Source organism: Chelonoidis abingdonii, chromosome 6 (genome assembly GCF_003597395.2).
Source record: "Chelonoidis abingdonii isolate Lonesome George chromosome 6, CheloAbing_2.0, whole genome shotgun sequence".
NCBI classification, from domain to species: Eukaryota; Metazoa; Chordata; order Testudines; family Testudinidae; genus Chelonoidis; species Chelonoidis abingdonii.
In genome coordinates, this window is record NC_133774.1 from 124,076,605 (window position 1) to 124,101,373 (window position 24,769).

A 24,769-nucleotide genomic window follows, 5' to 3' on the forward strand; every position below is an offset into this window, starting at 1 on the left:
TGGTAGGAGCCCCTTGGAATACATGCGAGACTTGGACATCATTGCCTTAGCCAGATCTGCCTGGTGCCTAGCTCCCAGGGTGACAGTGCACTAGAAATAACCAGGAGTGAGCCCCTGGAAGAAAGTAGCTAATGGTTGGTAGGTATCCAACCATCTGCAACACAGTGGAACTATCGAGTGCCTAGCGTTGTTAATGATAGGACTGGCTAAGCTCAACAGCCATGACTGAGCACCCCACTGATATCGGGGTGGGGGGAGGAAACAGGGAGGGACAGAAGGAGAAATAAAATCTGTGTCTAGCCCTAGCCCTTGAGGGGAGGGGAATTGGACCGTGGGGGGTGGTATTTTATACCGTTTTGTTCAATAAATTAACTCCTTGGGGGATTTTTTTAGTTGCATCCTTCTACAGACATTTAAATCTAATGCAAAAAAGCAGCAAAATATCAGGGACTGATTGGCCAGTGATTGCACTATTTGTCTCATTGCACTGAGGCTGCTGGGAGGGGAGGGGTGTTGTGTTTGCTTTGTGTAAACCAGGATCTTGTCTCTCCCCCATCGCTAGGATTTCCAGCATCTGAGAAACAAAAGCAGGTGAAATACCCACGTGACAGATGATCAGGTGTGAGAGCAATCTTTAAGTAGGAGTAGGAAGGTTAGCAAAGGCAAAAAACTTAGTTAGCAAAGCCACAAGCAAGATCTGCAGGGCACAGGCCATGCTATGTACTGCAGCTATCCCAAAATCATGCTGATGCAGGGACAGACGCCAATCTCTAAACTTCAGTGATGTTACTTGAGATCATGGGCAGCGCGTGACCCACTGGCTGGGGGGCGCTATCCCCCAACCCAGAGTACCAGCAGGGGCCACCGCAGGAGGGGCCTGGGGACAGAGCATGGGCGTGGCCACACCTGGCTGTTTGGGGAGGCACAGCTGATACCTGCCGCCCATGCTTGAGATGCAGACCAATGTTATGTAACACCTCCCTGTTGGGACCCAAACCTTTCTTCCAGGCTGCACTATCGTGTCTGAATATAGCCATATAGCTGCACAACATACATGAGAAATCAAACAGCATCAGCCACCTCTCTCAGCCAAATCACCTTGAGGTCAACGAAGCGGGGCTCTCACAAGCCAAGGTGCTTAGGAAGGAAGGAAGGAAGGGAGTCACCCAGCTGACAACTCAGCAACTGAAACTGGCCCTCTCCCTTGAGCACCTCTGAGCACACCTGTGGCAGTCTGGCCTCTCATTTAGGCAGGTCTGAAACTATTTAGGCCAAGTCAACACCTTAAATTCCACCCAGAAACTAATCCAAAATCAGGCCAAGGAGATATGGTGTAACATGCTGTCTGGGTGAAGAACTGTTTACTGTAGCAAAGCAGCCAGAAAACATTCTATTGGGCCTAAACTCTTAGTTTTCACTAAGGCAAGACTGCCACTGACTCCGATAGGTCAGACACCCCCTTACATGAATATCGAGAGGTGAAAGTAAGCCTGTATGGCAAACTGGCAAGAGCCAGTACACAGCCAACTGTACTGGCAGGGGACAGCTTCCCCAGTCCAGCAATTTAAAAGGGCCCTGGGCTCCTGTAGCCCCTGACCCTTTAAATTGCCGCTAGAGCCCCAGGGTAGCAGCAGCAACCGGGAGCCCCAGGACTCCGGTGGCAATTTAAAGGGCCTGGGGATTTAAAGGCCCCACTCTAAGTCCCACCCTTGCTCAGGACCCTGGCCCTGTGTACCAGTAAGTAAGTCCCTTAAATTACTTTCACCCCTGTGAATATCCCATTGACTGTAATGGAAGCAGCATGTATGTCTCCCTAGACTTGAGCTCTCAGCCTGTAGGAGGAGGAAATGAGATGGGTTTGGCTACCTACTAGGAGTGAGTGTGTTGATCCTGCAATGGAAAGTTATTCATACCTTGTTAGCATTTGTAACTAGCTGTATGGGTTTGGGTCCCCGTGATGCAGAAGCGGCACTAGTGTTCTTGTAACACTGACTGATCCTGGTCGTCGTTAGGCAGGATCAAACCTGGGACCTCGGGAACCAACTGCATGAGCTGCTACTGCATGAGCGCGAAGCCATATGGCTGCTGATGGACGTTATTGACTTGTCAAACATTCCCCGTGAGGAGGGTGGACAAGTAGAGCCAGAGCTAGCCTAACTAATGGTTGTTTTACTTCCCTTTCCAAACTACAGACCGGCTGAACAGCAGAAGCAAATATCTCCTGGTTTTTCTCTCCTGCCACCTTTATTTATTTTTCAGTCCAGAGTTCTGTGCTGAGCCAGCAAACTCCTTAGGTTGCACTCAATTGTGGGCAGCTCTCCCTAGTGGAAAAATCAGAACACTGCAACCTCCAAATTATTTGGAGAATTTTCTGCAGGATTTGGTTCTCCCTGGAGGAACTGGAAGTATATAGGCGACTAACGCCTCATATGGCTAATGCGACTTCCCCACATTAATCCTCTACCTGTAGAGAGGAAAATATCCCTTTAGCATGTTGACTATAAGCCAGCCTTAATTGAAGACTAAATCTCATCACAATTCCTAAATAATCCCCAAATATTCCTCACTTTACATATTGCTCTGTGCATCACCTGACTTTCATGTAACTTTTTGGGAAGGGGCAGATTTAGGCATGGAAAAGAGATGAGACACAGCTCTCTGTCCATGCAGTGGCACACAAGAGGAATGTGAGGACTAAAACAACAGCAGTGTTAGGTTAAAAAATTCCAGGACTGATAAAGCAAAAGTGGCAGCTGTGGCAAGCTTACAGCCATGACACAATTCACAGTAAAAGAACAAAAAGGGTCACTGTTGACTCTAAAGAGCCATTGAAGCCTAATTTTAAAAAAGTAATTCAGAGACAATGCTTCTTATATACCCTGTGCCTGTATTTTATTTCAGAAAGCTCTACAAACGTGTATGATAAATAACAAATAAGCTAAAAGACAGGCCCTGCTTTGAAGGGCCTACGGAGTTAAGAGGTAGTAAGATGACTGGAGAAAAGACACCAGAGAGGGGGAAGGGTTATGATAATAAGATCATGTGAATTACTCTGGTTAGGAGGAGACATCTTTTAATGGTCTTTGTGTATTTGTTTCAGGGGAAGATGCAGCTGTTTAGGTTTCATGGAGAAAATGTGTCTTTAGCTAGGACCTGGGTGGTGAGAGTGGAAACATGTCAGGCAGGAAGTGGCCACAGAGAGGAAGGTACTGAGGTTATAGTGGGAAAACAAAGTGAGTTTTTAAGGTTGGGCGGATGAAATAGGAGAGTTGGAGCAAAAAGGGACTGTGGAAGGGAGGCTCAGGACCGTGACACCGATACGAAGGGCTGGGGCAAAGGACTTGAAGAGGACGATCTGGTCATGGGCAATGCAGATGATCTTTGTGGATGGACGGGAGAAGGTGAGATGGAGACACGAGGAAGCACTGATAGTTGAGGCAAGAGATGATTAGGAGACGGACGCGGGTTTGGGAATGGAAATGAACGAATGAGTTCTAAAGATGCTGCAGAAGAAAACCTGGCAACAGGAACAATACAGAAAGAGAGGATTCCAGATTAATAGAGTTTGAGGGAGGATGGTGAAGTTGGCAACAGTGAAGAAAAGGGATTATGATAGGAGAGTCCAAAAGGAAGAATGAAGAGTCTGTTTTTCACTGTGCTCTGTTTGAGTTGGTGGAGTGATATCCGGGAAGAGATTCTGGGAAGGCAGCTGGAGAATACAAGATTGCCTGGAAGGGGAGGGAAGTAGCTCTGTGAGTCCAACGTATAGAGGGAGTATCAGTAACTGTAACCAGATGAGGTTGCCTAGGGGAAAGTGTGTATAGGAAAAAGAAGAGGGAACTGAGCTAAGAACAGGTCATTGAGGAACTCCGTGAAGGAGCAGAATGGGAATGGAAAGAGAACCAGGAATATCTATAACTGTGACTATGATATCTAGGGCTGAAGTTACTCTCTTTCTTAATGACAAAAGCCCCAGGAGACACCCCACCCCTGAAAATCCATCACACAGTAAATTAGCAGAGACATTTCACTTTACCACAACATAGTAAGGGCTAACTCTGGATTTATAAGCCCCAATCTTCCTCGGCTGGCAAAAGGCGCAGGGCTAGAGTCACCACCAGTATTGGGCATGTAAACTGCAACAATTTCTAATGCCGAGACCAGCAAGAGCCTCTAACATCACTTGTTTCTCATGTGCCTGGATATTATGCTGTACTAGAGCCTGAAACAAAAAATACAGAAGGAACACGACACTTGTTTTAAGTCATGGAGCTGTTTAAAGTTTGCCAGGCTCCTCTCTGCTTCATGTCAAGTCAAACAAGTGCGCTTCAGTTGTAAAATTATCTACAGATTCCACGCTAATATTACACTGCTGGTGACGTTTACAAGTTTAATTGATCCCTTTTTCCATTCAGCAGCTCTTATCACTAGGGTGTGTTTGCTTAACACCCAGAACACAAAAACTAAGCTTTTCTGATATAAAGAAAGCCAACCGCCCAGAGCATGTCCAATGCCCTGCTTGTTTGTAATGAAAGATGTGGGCTTCCACTCAGTCCACCCGAGTGGCAAATGTAACAACGGCAAATGCGTTATCACCATGTCAAAGGGATCACAGAGCATTAGGCTGAGCACATGCTCCTGCTTCTCAATGTGAGGCCTCATGATTATGAGATTCCAAAGCTAATGGCAGGCTACCAACCCACCCTTCGGCGTCTGCTTCTCCAGTGATGCAGCCTCTACCAGCAGGTACATCTCCTAGTGCCTGGAAGCAATTAAGAGCAGCTGACTCAGAAGAAATCAAAGAAAGCTGGAAATGGCTAGGCTAAGAAGAGGGGGGAAACTGTCACAATAATCTCACCTCAGTTGGGGGAAATCCAACCACCAATCATCGAGATACTACAGAGCCTTGGGGTCTGCTGGCCTTCTCACTACTCCTGGATGTGCCGATTGCTTCATTGGGGAGGGATATTTTCTCCATTCTTAGCTGGCTAGGGGACTAGGCCTCTGTGATCCTTAATTTAATCAGCACTGCCAGGTTAGGCTGTTGCATTCTGCTCTTGGAAGGTGATTGCCACTCAGAAGCTGCGAGGGAAGCTGCACCTTACAGCCCACATATTGTACCAACATGAATGTTTTGCACCAGCTCGCTGCAAACTCCACTGGCTCCCTAGGCCTTATTCCCGCGATGTTAACATCCAAGTCCTAACCCACAACACCTTTCACAGGCTAGACTGGTTGTTATCAGCTCATGTAGCCGCGACCCACCAAGACAGCTGCCTGTCACAAAGCACCGCTAAATGGGCCCAAGTAAAGGCATTTGGGAGCATAGGTGTTGCCGCACGCCCTGGCTTGGGGTAGTTCCCATTCTATACAGAGTTTACAGTTTGGATCAATGGCCCTCAGCACGCTTTACTATAAAACTTGTTCCATCACTCCTGCTTGGGAGCGGCTCTTTATCTTCCACAGGAGAACAGACTGAGTCTGGCTTACCCATGTTTAAATGCCACAACCCGTTCCTTCCACAAGGTTTCCCCCCGGGCAGAGAGCGACTGAGACGGGGCCAAGAGGCCTCAGACAAGAGAGTCCATTTAGGGCATACTCACTATTACTCAATACTTAGACATGTCACCTATGAGATTAACAGTGTACGTGTTGCAATAAATCCTAGGGCGCATATATCATAGTATTGTCCAGCCGTTTCCTGAAGTCTTTTAACTAGAGACTGAGTCAGGAAACAAGGGGCCAAGAGTTGAATCAGGGATAGCCTTGGCCCCCAAGATCAAATGTCTGCTTTAGAAAGCACATCAGACTCGTGCCATTTGAACTGCTGGGATTTCGTTGGGCTTGCACTGCCCTTGGCCAAATGCTGTTTCTCTCTAACCCCTGTTCTTTGTCACGTAACATGCAATTTCAGCTGGCTTCAGAACCTGTTCCCTCAACATCACAAGAATAAACTAGCTTAATAAGTCTTTCCTGGAATTATCATTCTGCCTGTCTTTTATTTCCTTTTCTGACATCACAGTTTTTCCACTGTTTACAACACTTCCCCATCTGTCTTACTTCTTGCTTTGGGTGTTTTCTTTCTTGATCTGCAATGTCCCAGGACCTTTATTTTTTTTTTTTTACAAAGGTAAGAATAACTAAAAGTGTAACTTTCAAACATATTCAGTAGCTGCTTTGACTACAGTCAGGTTACATGGAAGATCACTTTGGCTCTTTCCCCCCAGCACTTGCATTTTCCTTTGTCACATAGTTTTCATCTGCAAGGGGGGAAAGTTGGGATTGTGCCTCTTGCATGTCCTTATGATGTACAGAAAGCTTGTTTCTTCTGCCTCTTTTTTTCCAAATTGTTTTACCATCAAACTATCAGAAATATAACTTCTCATCATGCCAGGTTTTGCTGGAGGCCTCCTTGAAAGAGCAGAGAGCTGGACTGGGGACTTCTCCTGGCCTGTAACTGAATGAATGGGATGCAGAATCTTAAACTAACAGAGCTTAAGTTTGTCAGGTGTTAGAGGCATGAACAGGTGTTAAAAGAACCAAGCAAAGCCGGAGCTTTAAGCAAGCTGGGTTAAAAAATGTTTGCCCATCAGAATCGCTATTCTAGGTCCATTCTGTATAGATTCTTGTATCTATAGTATCTGAGGACCTCGGGTTTCAGTTCCATGGTACCTGGGATATAGTAAAATCATAGATTCACCAGTTACCCACAAAGTCTCCCAGCAAAAACATAGAACTGAACTGACAGAACTCCTTCACTCGCAGGATGGGAGAGAAAAGATTAATCTGACAGGGCCAGGTGTGGCTGGAGACTTGATACAAGCAAGGAGCCCCACTCCTGTCAGTAATAAGTGAGGAGTTGTCGGCGAGGGGTAGGGATGGGGAAGTGGGCTGGTGAGTGCAGGCTACAGCCTTTGCCGCTCGGCAATATCTTCCCTTGCGTCAATGTTCAGTGAAAACAGGAACTGGGCACGGTGATGTAAACAATTTCTGCTATAGAACTGTTTTAAAAAGACCAAAAACAAATGGAGGAAAGGCTGAAACAGAAGAGCACATGGAGGTGAGGTGCAAGGGAGATGGCACCAGCACATCATTGACAGACTGGGACTAGCTCTGTGCTGATGCTTTGCCTTAGAGTCTTCTTGCTGAAAGCAAACTGCATGAGCTACCCTACTTTCTTCCAGCTTTAACAACCTCCCTCTCCCCTTCCACTTAAAGAGGGTTGGTTGAGTTCTCTCTGCCTCCTACACAGAACACCTGCGTAGCAAAACTGTGACACGCAAGTCATCATGGCATGTGTTGGGAGGCTCCACCCTTCTCCGTGGATATACTTAACAGGAGGGCTGGGAGGCTTCACTGCCCACTAATGACTCACAATGAGCAATGTTCACAAGTGCTTTGAAAGCCTTAGCTGAATTGTGCTAAGTGCTACTCACTAGGCTGTCGCTCTTTGGTCATACTGTGAACTCCCTAGTTTGGGCATCATGTTAAACTATGGGGGCATTTAATGACAGCGCAGGCCTTTGCTCACTCCAGTGTACAGCAGATGGAGTTGTTCATTTACCATCTGCTGTAAATCAGCTCTGGCCTCTCTGTAGCTGCTAGCTTTGTCTAACCACGTTTAGCTGGCACTGGCCTGGATGCCCACTGCACTGGATTACACAGAATTCAGCCCTGGATGACCCTAAGGGAGCTCTGAGGATGAGCTCATCACACTATGTCTACACTGCAGTTAGACATCCCGGGCTGGCCTGTGCCAGCTGACTCAGGCTCCTGGTGCTCAGGCTAAGAGGCTGTTTAATAGCAGTGTAGATGTTCAGGCTGAACCTCGTGCCTCTCAGGGCCTTAGAGCCCAGGCTCTAGCCCAAGGTGGAACAATTAAATGGCCTCTCGGCCTCAGCCTGAGTCCTCTGGCACGGGCCAGCCGCTGGTTTTTAATTGCAGATGAGGATGGGGAGATAGGGGTTCAGGGCAGGATGGAATGGAGCCCCTGGAACTGTGAGTTAATCAGACTGGACCCTTGAAGTGATGGGGCAGGGGCTGCACTGTTCTCAGGGCCCTTGTTTCCTGTGTGTTATGGCTAAAAGCTTCCATTTTCAAAAGTAATTAGTGATTTTGGAGGCCTCAACGTTAGGACACCTGGACATATGTTGGCAAAAGGCATTTGTCCAGCTCTGCCATGCTAACTAGCGATGATTAGTTGTCCTGAAAAGGTGACGAGGCTGAAGTTCCTAACCCATATTTAATAGCTGTGGCCTAAGTTTTCAGACACGAGTTTGGAGGCCTCATTTTTGGGTGCTCAACTTGGGACACTTTAGAGGGCCCTGCTTCCCTGACTCTAATCCTGCCTTCTTTTGGAGTGGCCAATGCTAACGTTACTCTTTGTATTGCAATAGTGCCCAGGAGCCTCAGTGATGGACCAGGCCCCCATTGTGCTAACCACCCAGAACCAGAACCAAAAGACAGCCCTTGCCCCAAAGAGCTGGGCTGAGAGATGCCCATAACTCTAACAACACTGATAATGACCTTTAACAAAGGAAAATAAAACCAGCTCTTGTAACTCCATTTGGTAACAGGGAAGAACGTTGCAGTAACAGGGGATGCGGTGGCTCCCCACTGTTGCACAGACAGGGTGTCACGTAAAGCTACCCTTCCTTCTGATTGCTTTTGCAGGTAAACCCCGGGACAGAGAGTGAGTGAGTTTTGGTTGTAGACCATTCCAACAGGACACATCATGGATCTCTTTTTAGCCATGTTAGAGAACTAACCTGATTTCCGTCTTTCCCCACACCCTGACCCGGAAACACGTTTTAGTGAAGCAGTCCCAGAATGGTTTGACCTACCTGATGCCTCTTACGTGGCTTAGTGATCTGGCACCTAGAGAGAGAGAGCGAGAGAGAGAGATTTTTTTTCTTTTTGTTAGCCAAGCTGGATGCTAGGAATCCTGGATGTTAAACCAAAACTGAGCCATACCCAGCATGGTCAGATTTCACGAGAGCGTTTTTGGCATCAGCAGTTGGCTGGTACAGGAGAATCTTATTTCCATTTCCCCCACCAGGACAAACATCCGGACAGCTCATTGTTAGAAAGGAACAAAGGTGCTGCAGCTCTGCATTATGATCCTAATTACAGGGGCGCACGTCACTCCTCCAGATTTTTCTCTCCTGCCTCTAGCTTCATAAATTTAGAGGACCACAATCAGAGGCTGGCAAGGGGAATGTTGGACAGTGGGCATAACTGACCTGCCAAGGGGGTCTTAGCAGGAAAAGCAGGTAACAGGCAAGTATAAACAACGGTAAGTGGAGGGGACACCTGTTTTTCTTGTCACCTTCCTGTTCTTTGCTACAACCCTACCTGCTCCTTTGGCAGGAAACTGATATCCAGTTACTGTTGTATAACTTACCCAACCTGTTACATCACTTACAAACACAAACCAATCCATCTGAGTCTAGTTTCAAAGTTGCATTCTGATGCTAAGGAACGCCTATGCTAATGTATTACACATCTCTTACTCCATGAGAGAGAGAGAGAGCAGGAATAACTTCACTGAAAGCTGATTTTTTGTTTTGTTTTTGTTTGGGTCTGCTGCTTTATTGCCACTTAGTTCCCTTAAGAAATGTTGTTGTATGAAACTGCATGTAAGATTCAAGTCCAAGGTGGGTATATACATAACAGCCAGTCACCGCATTCACCTACTTCCTAGGACTGGATGGCAGGGATATTTCTTGGGAATTAAAACATCTACTTCTGTACAACCTTGTGTGTCCTCTAGATGTCACTGTTACTGCACACAGATCCATATGATCCAGTCTGTTAGGCGCATCTGCCAGTAAGGGAGGGTTAAGGGCCTTAGGTAGCTTTTGGGCAGTTCCATTCTTCACTCATTGATTTTTCTGCCATTTCACTCTGTTATGGATCTGTCTATGAGAAGGGGATAGATATAGCAGTATATGACCAGAGGCACGACATGTTTCCACACCTCAGTGTTTCCGGCTACCCTTACAATTTAACGACCACTTGATATATTGTGACACGTACCTACATCCAGCAGCAGAAGCTCTTAGCTCAGGGACCAAAGTCAATATGGCATTTAATAATGATTTTATCAGGCCTGTTAATGGGTGCACATTATGTAAACTCATTTCATACATTATTAGTAGTTCTGGGCTAAATTATAGCTAGTGTCAAACTTTGAGCTCCCCATCGAATTGGCTTAGGCTGCTTCTCGGTTTTTGTCATGACCCTGGGGCTGGCAGAATACAACTGCTTCTGCTCTGAGATATTGGATATTGAGCTGTATGTGGGTATGAAACAGAACTCTGGCTCTGAATGCCCCCTGAAATCTGGGGAAATTCAGCTCTGGCTCCAAACTCTGTGCCTCAGCTCCATCTCTAAGATTAACCCCAGGAACCGTCAGGATAGACTCACGCGTTAGATTTCTGAAGTGATAGAAACCAAGGTCCAGAGCCGCAAAAGTGGCAAACGCCCACTGAAATCAAGCACCTCAATCTTGTTGATGATCTGGGCCCAAACAGGCCCAGTTCCTGTTTTTGCCCACTCCCCAGCATGAGTCCTGCCACCCTTCTTGTCTTATCTGTAGCCATCCCATCACTGTATATGGAACACATACAGTTGGCCAGCTGCCTCCGTCTGTGCCCAACTACCCCATGCTACAGACCCCACTCTCCCTGCTCACATGTATTGCTGCCTAACTTCGACCTGACTACCTAATGTATGCCACCCTTCACCTACTGCCTCACTGGCTGAGAGGAACTGCTCCATCTCTGATGGCAAGTCAGGAATGCTTTGGCATCTTAGCAGAGGCTGGCATCTCAGCCTGCCTTTGCCTCCCAGCCTCCAGGTAGCCTCCCTTCTCGCTAAGAGACTGGCTACATGAGTCTGTTTGGAGATTGCCGGCCATTACAATAGTTGTGCATGAACATTTTGAAGAATAAGGTGGCACTAGCCCGTCAGGTGCTAGAGGACTCTGTGTGGCATCTGGTGACTTTGAGGTTATTTTAAACAGGACTAGTTTAAATACCACAATGTGAAAAGGTCTGTGAGTCAAACAGCATGCACCCTCCCCCCTCCCCGAATGGGGAGCCAGTCCTCTGTACCCCCAAAACTTCCCAGCCCACAACAAGCACCCCCTTACTCCTCCTCTGACAGAAAGTAGGGAGAACTAATGGTCTGTCTTTTCCTCCAGCAACTTCGGGGCAACTCTGCCATCTGTCTTGCCAGGGTTTGGAAATGCTCCCAGCTGAGAGTGCTCTGGCCAGAGACTCTGAAGAAGCCCAAACAGTTGTGTCACTGAGTGCCGAGGTTTTGGGGCAGGCCAGAGGCCCTGGAACATTCACCCAGCAGAAAACCTGAAGTTAGATAGTTGTGGCCCGGGGCTCCTCCCCCCGCCAGGCATGAGGGCAGTTTGGGGAGTCCTCCATCTTATGTGGGTCTTGCCCCTCCGTCTCTCATCATCTGAATCCTAGACCTCCCCTCCCCATTTCCCTAACCATGTCCTCCTGCATTGTGTTCTCCTCATGTGTGTCCCCTACACACCCCTCAAGGGGGGGGGGTGTCTTTCTTTTCTCATCTGCACCCTCCTCCCCCAAGTGCTCTGCCTCATTGCACTACCCAGCCCTTAGTCAAGGGCCCAGCAAGGGATAGGAGAGATGCCTGGCCTTCCTCCAACCGCAGTCCCTCAGGCAGCTGCCACCTGGGATCTGGCGGCTCACAGCTCAGCTGAGCTACCCCAAGGGACAGCAAGCAGCAAGCTGTCCCCGGTGGCAAAAGGGTATTTGTTTTAAATGGAGCATTTGGGATTCAAAGGGAAGCGATCATATTTGGTGCTTGAAAGGTTGGAGGGAGGGAGGACAGTTTGGAAATGAGGCACAGAGCATTTCACTGGTACATCATATGATGGCAGGGTGCAAGTCCTCGTGCATTAGGTGTTAGATGCTCTTAATGCAGCTCTCAGCCCATAGGTACTTACTCCAGCTGGACCACTTTAGACAAGACAGGTGTTGTCGGTGGCCATCCCAGCAGAGGCGCCGAAGAGGTAGAACAAATGAGCTGCACTTTCTTTTCATGCTGTAGCACAGTGATGAGGAAGGTGAACAGCCAGTGCTTGTGCTGGGTCAGGTTTGCCAATTCTCATGACTTCATCACACATTGGGTCTACTCCTCCCTTGCTCCAACTCAGTATCTCTGCAAAACCAGGCTTGATGGATAAGAGCGTTCCCCAACAAGCCTAGGACAGAGGAGATTCAGTGCCCTTGGAGGTGCGGTTCCCCCCTGCTTCTCAGTGCCTGAGATGAAGGGAGCAAAGAACCGAGTTGCGCTAGGGGTGCAGAATTGATGTGGGGCTGGTGGATGTGAGGACTGGAGGGCAGTTAATGGACGTGAGGTGAGGCTAGGAGTCCATTAATTATTGGAAGGACTGGAGCCAGGCATAGAATTAATTAGTTGGCATTTGGGGCTTTGAGAAGCTGAGAGCCAGCTGAACCATCAGCAGAAGTATTTACAGCTTGATGTAATTTGAGCTCATTTACATTTTCTAGCAAGTTCTCCTGCAGCTGGGGGGGTCAAACCCACCATACTCAGTCACGGTACATCTGTGAGAGTGGGCAATGTCCCACATGCATATTGGGGGCAGGAAGGGGGGACTTCAAAAATCAGACCACCACCAAAAAAAAACAAACAAAAAAACAAAAACAAAAAAAAAACCAATAGAATTTTTTAAAATCTCATGATTTTTTTCAACTGGTTTTTGAATGTTGGGGCTGGCAATAGTCTTGAGCCTTCAGACTCCAGGGCTGCCCAGCATGCCTCTTTCATGAGCACTAAATGTATGTGAAAAAAATTAATTCATACCTTGTGCTCCCCCATTGAGTCTTGGGTTGCAAACTGGAGATGGGTCCAGAGCTGAACACGCTTGAATTTTTGCTTAAATTCAAATCCACATTTGAAATTTGTGGCTCATGGCCTACTCCCTCTTACTATGAGTGTTGGTTCCTCTGCCTTTAGGGATGTCTACCAGGCCCTGGCCGAAAGAGATTCTGCTACCTGTGGTGCAGGGTGAGGCGAGGAGGTGGCTACTGCAAAATCACAGAGGGATTGTCCAGGCCCCGCTTAATAGGACGATGGGGCCTGCAGATGGTGAGGGGGTAATGGGAAAATTTATCATCGCAAATAGAATACACTAGATTGGCCTTGTGCTGCATTGGTTCCGTGATAGGACTTGCTCAGGCCTCATTCAGCTAGCAAAGTAACTACAGGATGAATGGGAGTCAATCTGGGTCACGGCCACTGTCGTGCTATGTGGGCTGAGGTCCAGGGCAGAGCCAGGCCAGCCCCTGGGAGAACTCTGCCCTCCTCAAGCTATTCAGCACCCACCTCTGCTAATTATCAAACAACAATGAACGTTCTCTGGGGGTAGCAAAGCCAGACCATCTTGCACCACTTCATAATCTGTTTGGTCATTATTAACATTATTCGTACACGGTAACTACGCAGGTGGCATCTCTTAAAAATGCACCAAATTCCAGCTGCTTTAGTGCATGAGTCAAGCCATACTCTGCAGTGGGCAGAAACATGGTTGGGGTAGTGTTCTGATTTCACAATGGAAATGGTGTGGAACTGGTATGGAACTGAAACCCCTCTGGATGACTTTGTGATGTTGAAAGATACAGATTTGGGTTCTTTTACTCACCTATTTAGTCCAGTGTACCCATTTGGTAGGATTGATGCTCCTTTAACAGTTGTCTAAAATCTATGACCATGTTAGGGGTCTCAGCTCTGGGCTCTATTGAAGTTACATCAGCCTTCGTATATTGATATTCCAGCCACTCTGGATATATCATGTAAAAATGCTCAATTTTTGACACAGAGGCATTCTACAGCTGGGACCAAAACATCTCTGACATTTCCTGAGACGGGCACATCCGTTTCCAAGTTGGATTGTGCAATTTAAACATGACCCTGCGCCTTGTGCTTGTCTCTGGTTTTTGCAGGCCGTAGCCCAAGCAAACACTTAGCTAGAAAGCACTGGAAAAAAAAAATATTGCATTGTGAGCTACATTACGAGATGCCCACATACTTTGAGGGCAGGTTGGAAAATCCCAATTGGTAGGTTTTGTAGGAAAGAAAACAGTAATTTACCAAACGTCTTTGTGTGTCCGATAGAACTTGGTGAGCCTCAGCTGTGTCTGTCTTGCAGCACGGTTGGACCTGCAGCTAGAGCATTTTTTTGGACTGCTCCTGGCTGATTTCATACGATAAGGCCAGCTAGGCCATGTCAATGGTTAAGACCTGATGCAAAAGTCCTTAGCGGGAGTCCTTTAACTGATTTCCATGGGCTTTGGGTCAAGCCCTGGTTGGGAGATCTTCAAGGAACTCCTATAGGCACTGTGGGGAAGTGGGGTCAGTGATTTGGTGGGCATTGCTCATCCCTCAAAAGATACCCGAGCATTGTGTTAGGGGCATGCTTGCTGCACGTACTTTCTTTGTGATGAAACAAAGTCGCGGTCTGTTGTGGCCATTGATGTTCCTACAGCACTTCTAGTGCCAATAAGGGTAACGTTAGTGCTCTGGTCAGTGCGGTGATTATAGTTTGACAGCTTAACCCATCCTCTGAGTCTGAGTCAATGTGGAGTTCTCTGTTTCTATCGTGCAGCTGTTCCACCCCCGACATGGCTGCATTCAGCAGTGGCTGAAGTAATGCCTTTCTGGGGGAAAATTTGGGACTAGGCGTGTGTGTTGGGGATCATCCTGTGGTAATTTTTAAGGCTGGTAAGAACCAAGGCATGGCAGGCTGGCTACAGTGCACACAGACACAGCTGAGAGTGACTTACCCGCTGGACACTGTGAACAACCCCAGGTTTCAGGGCAGGGGTGATAAAACGACTCCTTAGTCTGGCTTGTAGCCTGGTGTATCAGTGAGCGTTTTATAATCCTTAGCTACTTATCAGGGTGCTCTACGGCTGAGTGAATTTACATTGGACAGGTGCTTTGGCAGCTTTAGATGACAGCGATTTTAGAAGTGCTAGGTGCTAGCATGAAACACAAACAGCTGGTAACAACCAGTTTTGTTGCACATCATCTTGATCCAGTGGAACAAATGGACGCTGTAAAGTTATTTTAAATAGTGCATAAGCCTGTCCCACTGCAGACTTCAAATGTGCTCTTTCCCATTTCTAAATGTCTTAAAATTCAAAGATGTTGTGAGCTAGGAACACTGGATTTGCCACCCAGGATCCTGTCTCCTTTAGTGTGGTGCAATGAGGGGAAGATTTTCTTTCCTTTCTTTTCCTGTAGTTAAAAGCTGACAGCATTGTCCTGTTTTAGCTTGGATAACTACACCTATTGGCATGGAAAGTGAAACTAACCAGCCCCTTCTTATATCCTGTCACTGTACTTGATTAACATGTGACAGGAAATCCATACTCAATATTGACTTTTCTCTGCAGGAATTTTGGATACTGTGTATACAAGTGAAAATACCTGAATCTACTGATAGGATGTCTGCATCAGCTCTTCTTACTAAGAACCTACAGTCAAGAGGCCACATCTAGGGCTCTAGACAACTCTCATCGATGTCATAGGAGTCTTTCCCTTTACTTCAATGGGAGTTGGCCCATAAATAATATGAGTATGTGGTATTTCCTCCACAGTACAGAGGGCCAGATCCTGAGCTGGTATAAAATGGCAAAGCTCCAGTGAAGTCAACTGTGCGATGCTGATTTCCAGCAGCTGAGAATCCGGCTCACTGTACAGTAGAACCTCATTGTTACCAACACCAGAGTTACGAACTGACCAGTCAGTCACACACCTCATTTGGAACCAGAAATACACAACCAGGCAGCAGCAGAGACCAAAAAAAAAAAAAAAAAAAAAGCAAATACAGCAAAAAATAAAGAGAAAGCAGCATTTTTATTCTGCATTGTAAAGTTTCAAAGCTGTATGAAGTCAATGTTCAGTTGTATATTTTTGAAAGAACCACCATAATATTTTGTTCAGAGTTACGAACAAACTCCATTCCCAAGGTGTTCGTAACTCTGAGGTTCTACCATACTGTATTTGGTATTTACTTCTAGAAGACAAATCACTAGGTGGCCTGGTGTCTGTGGATAGTCAAGGCTCTAGAGGGCAAGCTCAGCCACTGATATTTTAGCCAGAATGAAATGACTTTGTTCATGGCCAGTTTATATCCATTTGTTCTTGTAGGAAGAACATTAATACACATATTGAATAAGATGGGTCCAAAGACCAAACCTTGAGGCACCACTAGTAATCTCTCTCCAATCTGATAATTCACCTTTCAACACAACCCATTGCCTTGTTCCCTTTAGCCAATTCCTTATCCCCATTACAATGCTTGTACTGATCCCCATCTTCCCTAATTTAACTAATAATTTCCCACGTGGCTCTGTGTCACACGCTTTACTGAGATCTACGGCACTTCCCTCAGCTAAAAAATCAGTTATTTTCTCAACGAAATCAGATTAGCCTGACTTGAGCTACCTTTGGTAAACTCATGTTGAGTTACATTCCCTTTACTGTTTACTGCTATGAATACCATTCTTTCCTTCAGTTTACTCTAAAACCTTGCATATTCCTGAAGTCAGACTAACAGGTCTGTATTTGACCGAATCACTCTCCCCACACGCCTCTTAAATACAAGTATGACATTAGCTATTCTCCAGTCATATGGTACTACCTCCCTCCCCCCACAGATCGGACTTTCCGCTTACCTAGATGACAAAAACAGTAAGACTGAGGCTGAAAACCGTGGGAAAAGAACAGCAGGTACACTATTTAGGACCTCTTGCAACACGTCTTTTAGCAGCTGTTTGTGTTGATGGGATGAGAGCATATTTCTCCTCCCCATGGTATCTACCTCCAATTTTACCACCCAATCCAATCTGGGATTGGCAGCTGCCAATCCTATTAAAGAACACTGCAAGCACTTCTAAGGACCAGCCCTTATTATAGAAACTCAAATCAGGTTTCTGTTTTAATAAGAAAATAACAATATACTTGCATTGTATGCCTCACAGTCACTAGGACACAAAAGCAGAATAACAATATTTAAATAGTTAATGTGTACAGGAAACCAGGGCTGGTCAGATTGGTTGATAAAACAAGACAACAGCGCCACCTTTTGGCTGTAAAACAAATCACTGTCTCATAACCTGGATAAGGAGCAAGATGCAGCCAAAACTTGTTTCAAAAAGCTGCAACTTAGGAAACCTGCATTTGTAACCAAAAACTGGATAGTTACAATTCTAATGCTTAACTATTTTTCATTAAACACTTGCACTAAAACCAGTCTTTGTCACAGAAAGTGTTCTTTTATAATTTCTTTTGCGGAGACCAAGTTAATTTGGCAGCAGTGTTCCTTTCTTGCATTTGATTTATTTCTATACAGAGATGTATGCCTGCCTATATTTATAGACCTATACGCTTGGTAGCATGCAACTGAAATATAGAGGCAAGTAAACTGCATAGCATTTAAGTTATCATAGCACTGAACCATGTGCTGCTGACAACAATGATTTTGCTTCCATAATTTCTGGAAGAGAAATAAATGGTTGGGTGGCAGAGGTTAGCTATTCTCGACTGGTACATGCAAACATTTTTTTATTGCGGGATATGTGAAAATGCTGCTTAGATTCCATCCCAGCACAAAGGATTCCAAGATGGCAAAACCACACTGGTTTTATAGGCGATTGACTTTATTTTCACAGAAGGAGTTGGGGGGGGGAAGGAGCACACAAAGCAGGAGATGCCCCGTGACAAGCAATATAAAGCTGAAGAAGTGACATCCAATGTTTTATTTATTTATTTATTTTTTACTTACAAAAAATAATCCTTCAAGAAAACAACAGATGCATGTTTCTTAAAAGGTAAGAGAGAGCCAGGAATTCCTGACAATGCCCTCCACCCTAGGAAACGGCAACCACGCAGAGGGAGAAGCAAATTCCTTTCAAAGGGAGCAAAAGCTGTAAGAATTCAACCACTGCAGTGAGAAGTTCAAATGTACGTGCCTTGATGTAAGACCATTTCTCAGTAATGACCCACTTATGACATACAGCTTGATACTATGTAACATTGCTAGAGAAGTGTTTTCCAAGGTTCATCTATGTTCTCCTCAAACCAAGAGGGATCCAAACCCCCTCTCAATATGGGTGTGCAACTCCTGTAAGTGTTACTACACACAATACCTGCCCATCAGCTGGGCAACAGACTGCTGAGTGTGTGGAATTATACTTCCCATAGTCTACTGGTAACACTAACACACCTTTACTGAACCGGATCAGAAGTGAGTAGATTGGCATTTACAGCTGGTCTATTTGTATATGTGTATACTCTTAAGTATGACACACTTTAAAGAAATCAATACAACACAGTTGCCCAGTTCAAAAGAGTTTTCTTTTGTTAATAGGTAATTCACAGAACAGGTTTAATGAATGCTTATTGCCACTTTTACTACAACCCCTGAACACAGGCTTCAAAATCTTTGACCGTGTAAAGGAACCTGTGAGATGTGTGTCAAACCACAGGCTGGAAAGAAATTAAAAACAATAAATTGTTTTGGTTGCAGGCTCTATGTTTGCCCAATAAAAGCACCAGAATAATGTTCACAGTATCTAAAGCCATTTTAGGTGAGCCTCGGAACAAAACAGCATGTCAAGTCACAGCGCAGTATGAAAACAGAAGAGGGATTTCGGGAAGCGTCAGCCTCTTGGCTGATTTAAAAAGAAGTTAAAATAATAATTTTAGGTTTATAAAAACAATACATACATGTATATGTCTCCTAAACTTGGTAATTTCTAGTCCAGAAATTATGGTTCCCGGTTGTAAAATACATATTGTATTGCTTTGCATGAAAAGAAAGAGTAAACTTGGCAGCCTCTATACTACGTATGAATACAAAGCACAAGAATAAATACCACATTTCTTTTCTAAATGTCAGATTACAAAACTGCTCAATACTTCGCAATTGTAATTCATGCAAATACCGTGTCAGGTCAAACTTTAATATTACAAATACTGCATCAGCTGAGTGCCATTTTATATCCCTTTTCATAAAAAAGAAATTCTCACTCACCCCCATAGCTGGCAAACAGCTTTGGAGAAAATAAATCTGTACACCCATAGCTCTTGTTCATTCTAGGATTCCAACCTCACACATGTACTCGCTCACACCCAGACACACAACACCCTTCGTCACTGATTCCAAGCCTGCGCACAAACTAAAGGTTCTCTATTTTGCTTTTAGCTCTGAAAACCTGAACAGCAAAAATAATCCTTTTTCTTGCTTCTCTCTCTCACACACTCTCTATTACCCTCTTTAAACTTTTTATTTTCTGGAAACCTGCATACTTTACATTAACTCCAAGGCCTTTTACACTGTATAAATATAGTTAAAGCCATAACTTTTTCCTTTATTTCATACCTCGGTTTGTGCCAGCATCTGGCTTGATTAAATTATTGCCTCAGAAAAAATTAAATGTCATTTTTTTGAGTGTGTTCCCCTCACCTTTCTGACTTAGGTTATTCAATCTTTATTCATTTTGTACATATGACTCTGCCCACACCCATCATAAAAATAGGCATTGCCCGCTAAATACAGATTGTATATTTAGAAAGTTATGTAAATATGCACTGAGAAACTGGAGACCAGTTCATATTGCAAGTATATAGGATCCTAAAGCTAAGGTTATCCATTTGGCTTGGCATTCCCCCCAGCTCTCTCCTAAACTGACAGATTGTGTTTGCAACAGACCAGGATACTTTATTAAATATTCTGATTGCAAAACATGGATTGTACATTTGCAATAACAGCCTCCAATTTTTAAATGAAAAATTAAGAGAAAGGGGGAAAAATCTTCACCCCCCCCACTCCGCAAATAAGAGCAAAACTAAATCATTGCATTTTATGGCTCTCTAGAGTAAACCAAAGTAACATTAACGCTCTTAATGCAGCAGGTGGGATGATGGAGAAGCTACAGGCAAGTCCAAAGGAAGTCTGGTGACACAACAGGCTACCCTGGGCCAAACTCTCTTGTTGATACAAAGCAGGACTGGAAATTCAGTTAGAAGGAAGCACATATATTTGCCCTGCCTTAAGTTTTTGCCAACTCCTTCAGCCTCTCGTGCTGATCTGTTGCAACAGGTCTGCTGCTGCTGCTTCTGCCAATGGCGATGACACCCTTCCTTGACCAGTCCACACCTAAGTACTGACTTATTCCATGGTAGGATAATCTCTCCGGGGGGCGGGGGGTGGATTTTGTGGGTGGGTTTTTCTCTTTCGCTTAATCGTGCCTGGAGATGGCGGAATCCTGTCTCTGTGGATCAGTGAGCTTGCTGGATCTTTAATAAATATTGGATTAAATGATGATGCTTTTTTTTTGTTTGTTTGGTTCCTCGGTCCAATAATTTGCATGAATAATCCCCGTTTTATTGCAAGGGGATTATTCATTCTCTTCCTGGTTGGCATAAATTCCAGCCTCCCAGCGCAGTGCCAGGGCACTCTTCCTGCGATTCACCCTGGTAGCCTCAAGGACCTGGAAAAGAAAAAAAACACTGCTTACTTTGGTTCCCTTCTTCCACTCCTCTCTCATATCCATCTTCCCCCCCACCCCAATTACTAGCACACACACAGATTAATTATGCAGTCCACGCTCACTACTCCATCACATGAGCAGCATGACCAAGGCTACTTATGTCTCTAAGGGCTTGCCAGTGCGAGCAAGGGTTACGCCAAATAGCTCCTAAGGTCAAAGCTGGACTATTTAAATCCTAATATTCATACAGCAGCCTAAGTTAGAAGTGAAGAAGTCAAGTCTAGCTCTGCAGGTCTAACTCAGGCTGCTGCATGCTCCCCATCCCAATTCAGACAGGCCAAGTGACAACCAGCAGCGGGAGGATGGTTACGAAGGATCCATTTTCACCTACGTGTGGGGATTACGTACAGCACAAGGTAACCATATACATACATGACACTTATCAGAGGCACAGTTCCAGCCCACTGTAGACAAGAGGAGCCTTGTCATTGACTTCAATCAGCTTTGAAGCTAGCTCTTTGTCTTGCAGATTGTTTTTCATTTAAACGTGTCATTACCTGTAGACACAAAGGTCCTTCACACTGGCTTGCTGTGGTGTTTGGATTGAAGCAAAATAAATGAAAAAGCCACTGCTTGGACCACATGCATGGAAGAACACAGAGTCCTCTAGGTGAAAGAACCACACATTACATGTCTCAAGAGGGATGATGTGATACACAGGCCTGGTCTTTGCCACTGGCACAAGGTGAATTTCCCCCTTGGGGAATAAAAGGAAACCTCAGACATACTCCATCAGATCCTTCTTTCAGCATGCTGTTTGTCCTGACTTCTCCACATTTCACCAAACCTTTTAGAACGTTCCTAAGCTTAACCAATGCCAGAGAAGAACCACATGGGTGATCTTAAGTTTGAACCTGATCCAAAGCCCACTGAAATCAATGGAAAATTGCTCAATGACTTCTAGGGGCTTTCAACCAGACCCCACATGAGAAACATTTTCCAGGGGATTATCGATTTAGGTTAAAAAAATCCAAACCAACCACGATGCCACTAAAGCATCCAGGTTAGCTAGTGCATGCAGCTCTGTATTCCTATTACTGTCACCCTCGCTGTCCCCCGCCCCACCAGTCTGTTCTACACATATACGGCACGTCTTGGCATTGCACAGACTGTCCAGCCTCTGGGGCTGGGATTGTTATGGTATGTCTATAGACAGCCCAGCACACTAGGGTTCCAATCTGATTACAAATACCTGAATGTAAGAATGAGGACACTAGATACAAAGAGCATCTGAAGGTAACCTAGCTGCCAGTTGGTGGGTGAGTAGAGGTTATTTGGTCTTGCAACTTGTAACAATCCATGACTGCACTCATTCACAGATGTCAGGGTCTCTAGCTAGGCTGCATATATGCAGTAAGGAGCCTACAACTCCTGACAGCCAGCTACAAATCATTGCTACTTGTGCTAAAGGAGTATATTCTCTGTGGTCTAACACTAGGATCCAAACGTTCATTTAGAGCTCAGGGACACTCAGCAGTTTGGGGAAAGAAGGGGTTTGGCAAAGCTTTGTTTGTGCCATGTAGTTTGCATGCCTTCTAATTTCTTTTGAGCCGGTGGATCAACAAACCCCAAAACTCAAGGTGAAACTAAGCCAGCACACGCAGTATTGAGTTGAAATTGTATCTCCTTTCCTGGCAGCAATGGGGAGAGACTATTTGTGCCCAAAACTCAGTCCAGGTTTACTGGAATGTTGTATTACTGAAGATCTGCATAAAGCTACTTATATCCTCTTTGTAAATCATTAGAAGGCACGACCATTCAAATGGAATCAGGTCTGATTCCATCCAGCAGAGGAAGGTGATGCTCTCACTCCCACCAATATGTTTACAGGATAAAACCCTGCACCACTTCTTGCATAAAACTCCACAGAGACACTACAGCCGCTAATGGCATATTGATTCTGCTGCAGCTACAAAGCTGGGGACTGATGGTTCAAATGAGGTGTTAGGGATTCTGATTGCATAAACCATGCCCTCGGACAAGATCTCAAAGGGGTTCGGCACTACTGCCCAGTTTTTCTTGACAACTTGTTCAGAAAGACAAAAGGAACACAGTCACTCTTTTAGCGTCACCACAATAGAAAATAAACGTTGGTGCTTTCTTAGCTTCAAAACTGGGGAATGTTGCTGAGCAGTGGCAGAAGCAGGAGAAAATGGGAATGAGGATGAAAGAGAAGTGCAGGGTAAAGGAGAAGTTACATTCTAATAGGATATGAAAAGTAAATACAAAAGACACCAAACTCAGGGCAAAAACCTGAGGCCCTTATCGGAGCAAAACCACCATGGCAGTAGAGGAGAGTTTTACTTAAGTAAGGACTGCACAATTTGGGCCTTAGTTTTAGGCTAATGTAAAACATAATGGATTTTGTTTTAGTCCCAGTGTTCTAGGGCCAGATCCTCATCTGGTGTGAAATAAACATGGTTCCACTGACTTCAGTGCTGGTTTTTAACCAGCTGAGGATCTGGCCTTTTGGTTTAAGATTTCTGTTTTGGATCAGCACTATTTTAGCTTTAAGCTATCAAAGCCCCAGAGCAGAAACTCCTTCCCTCCATTACGTCCCCTTTGTCCCTCCTCTCTCTTCCTCCTCATCGCTGGTTTAAAGCTGCTAATCTACTATACGTGAACACTGTTCTCAGTCAAAGAACATGGCTGGCAGGAAGAAATACTATGAGCTAGATAGGGTTCTCAAACTGGGGGGCCGTGACCCCTCTGGGGGTCATGAGGTTATTGCGTGGGGGGTTGTGAGCTGTCAGCCTCCACCCTGAATCCCGCTCCACCTCCAGCATTTATAATAGTGTTAAATATTTTTAAAAGTGTTTTTAATTTATAAGGGGGAGGTCGCATGAAGGGGCTTGCTGTGTGAAAGGGGTCACCAGTACAAAAGTTTGAGACCCTCTGGGCTAGATTCTCAGCTGGTGTAAATGACTATAGCTGAGGATCTGGCCCAGAGTTCGCATAGCTCCAATAGCATCTCCCGCTACAGCTTTGTTACTAGCATTTCCATAACCATACAAAATTAGAGATTGACTAATCATTGGAGAGGATGAAGCAAGATATTTTTTTTCCCTGTGTGAGAATTACCAACACTGTATTGAGGCATGATAGCAAACAATCATCATGTCTATTAGCTGGTCTCCAAAGCCTCTACTTAAGTTTTTAACTTGGTCATAACTCTCACTGGGCCAAAGAATGAGAAGTGTGAGGCACCCCAGCTTCCAATGACTTTAATGTCTCTGTTGATGTACTATATTTCAGACTTCAGTCTTCATGAAAAATATTGTCACGGCACACATTACATGGATTAAAAACTGGCTAACTGATAGGTCTCAAAATGTAATTGTAAATGGGGTATCACCATCAAATAGGTGTGTTTCCACTGCGGTCCCACAAGGATCGATTCTCTGCCTTATGCTATTTAACATTTTTATCAATGACCTGGAAGAAAACAAAATCATCACTGATAAAGTTTGCAGATGACAAAAACTGAGAGTGGCAAAGAATGAAGAGGACAGGTCACTGATTCGGAGAAATCTGGATCGCTTGGGTAGACTGGGTGCAGGTAAACAATATACCTTTTAATATGGCTAAATGCAAATCTATGGGTGTGGAAACAAAGAGTGTAGACTCTATTGCGGGAAGCAGACTCTGCAAAAGCTTTGGTGTTGGGGTGGCAGGATGGCAGGGGGGTGGGCGCATGATGACTTGATAATCAGCTGAATTTGAGCTCCTGTTGTGACACTGTGGTGAAAAGAGCTAATTTGATCCTGAGATACTAAACAGGGGACTCTTGAATAGGAGAAAAGTGCCTATACAGTTGGGATTGGTGTGACCACTGCTCAAAAACTGTGTCCAGTTTCGGTGCTCACAATTCAAGAAGGATGTTGAAATAATGAAAAGAGCTCATTGAAGAGCCACTAGAATGATTAAAGGATTATAAAACGCACCATGTAATGACAGAGTCAAGAGCTTATCCATTTAGTTCAACAACGACAAGGGTAAGGGGTGATTTGATTGCGTAGTCTGTACATATCTAAATGGGGAACAAATATTTAATAATGGGCTCTTCAGTCTAGCAGAGAAAGGTCTAACGTGATCCAATGGCGGGAAGTTGATCCAAATTCAAACTGGAAATAAGGCATAAA

General features: G+C 45.1%; 1 protein-coding gene across 5 annotated transcripts in view; it reads right to left on the bottom strand.

Moving 5' to 3' along the window:
* Positions 1–20,460: 20,460 nt before the first annotated feature.
* The window catches only part of PALM2AKAP2 (PALM2 and AKAP2 fusion), a 445,812-nt gene continuing 441,503 nt past the window's right edge, over positions 20,461–24,769 (bottom strand). For 4 of the 5 annotated variants that reach the window (XM_075067389.1, XM_075067388.1, XM_075067391.1 and 1 more), the window contains one exon: positions 20,461–20,567. In XM_075067389.1, coding sequence (XP_074923490.1) covers positions 20,475–20,567 — 93 coding nt within the window. In that variant the 3' untranslated portion in view covers positions 20,461–20,474. The remainder of the gene's footprint in view (positions 20,568–24,769) is intronic. The other variant, XM_075067390.1, reaches the window with a different exon arrangement.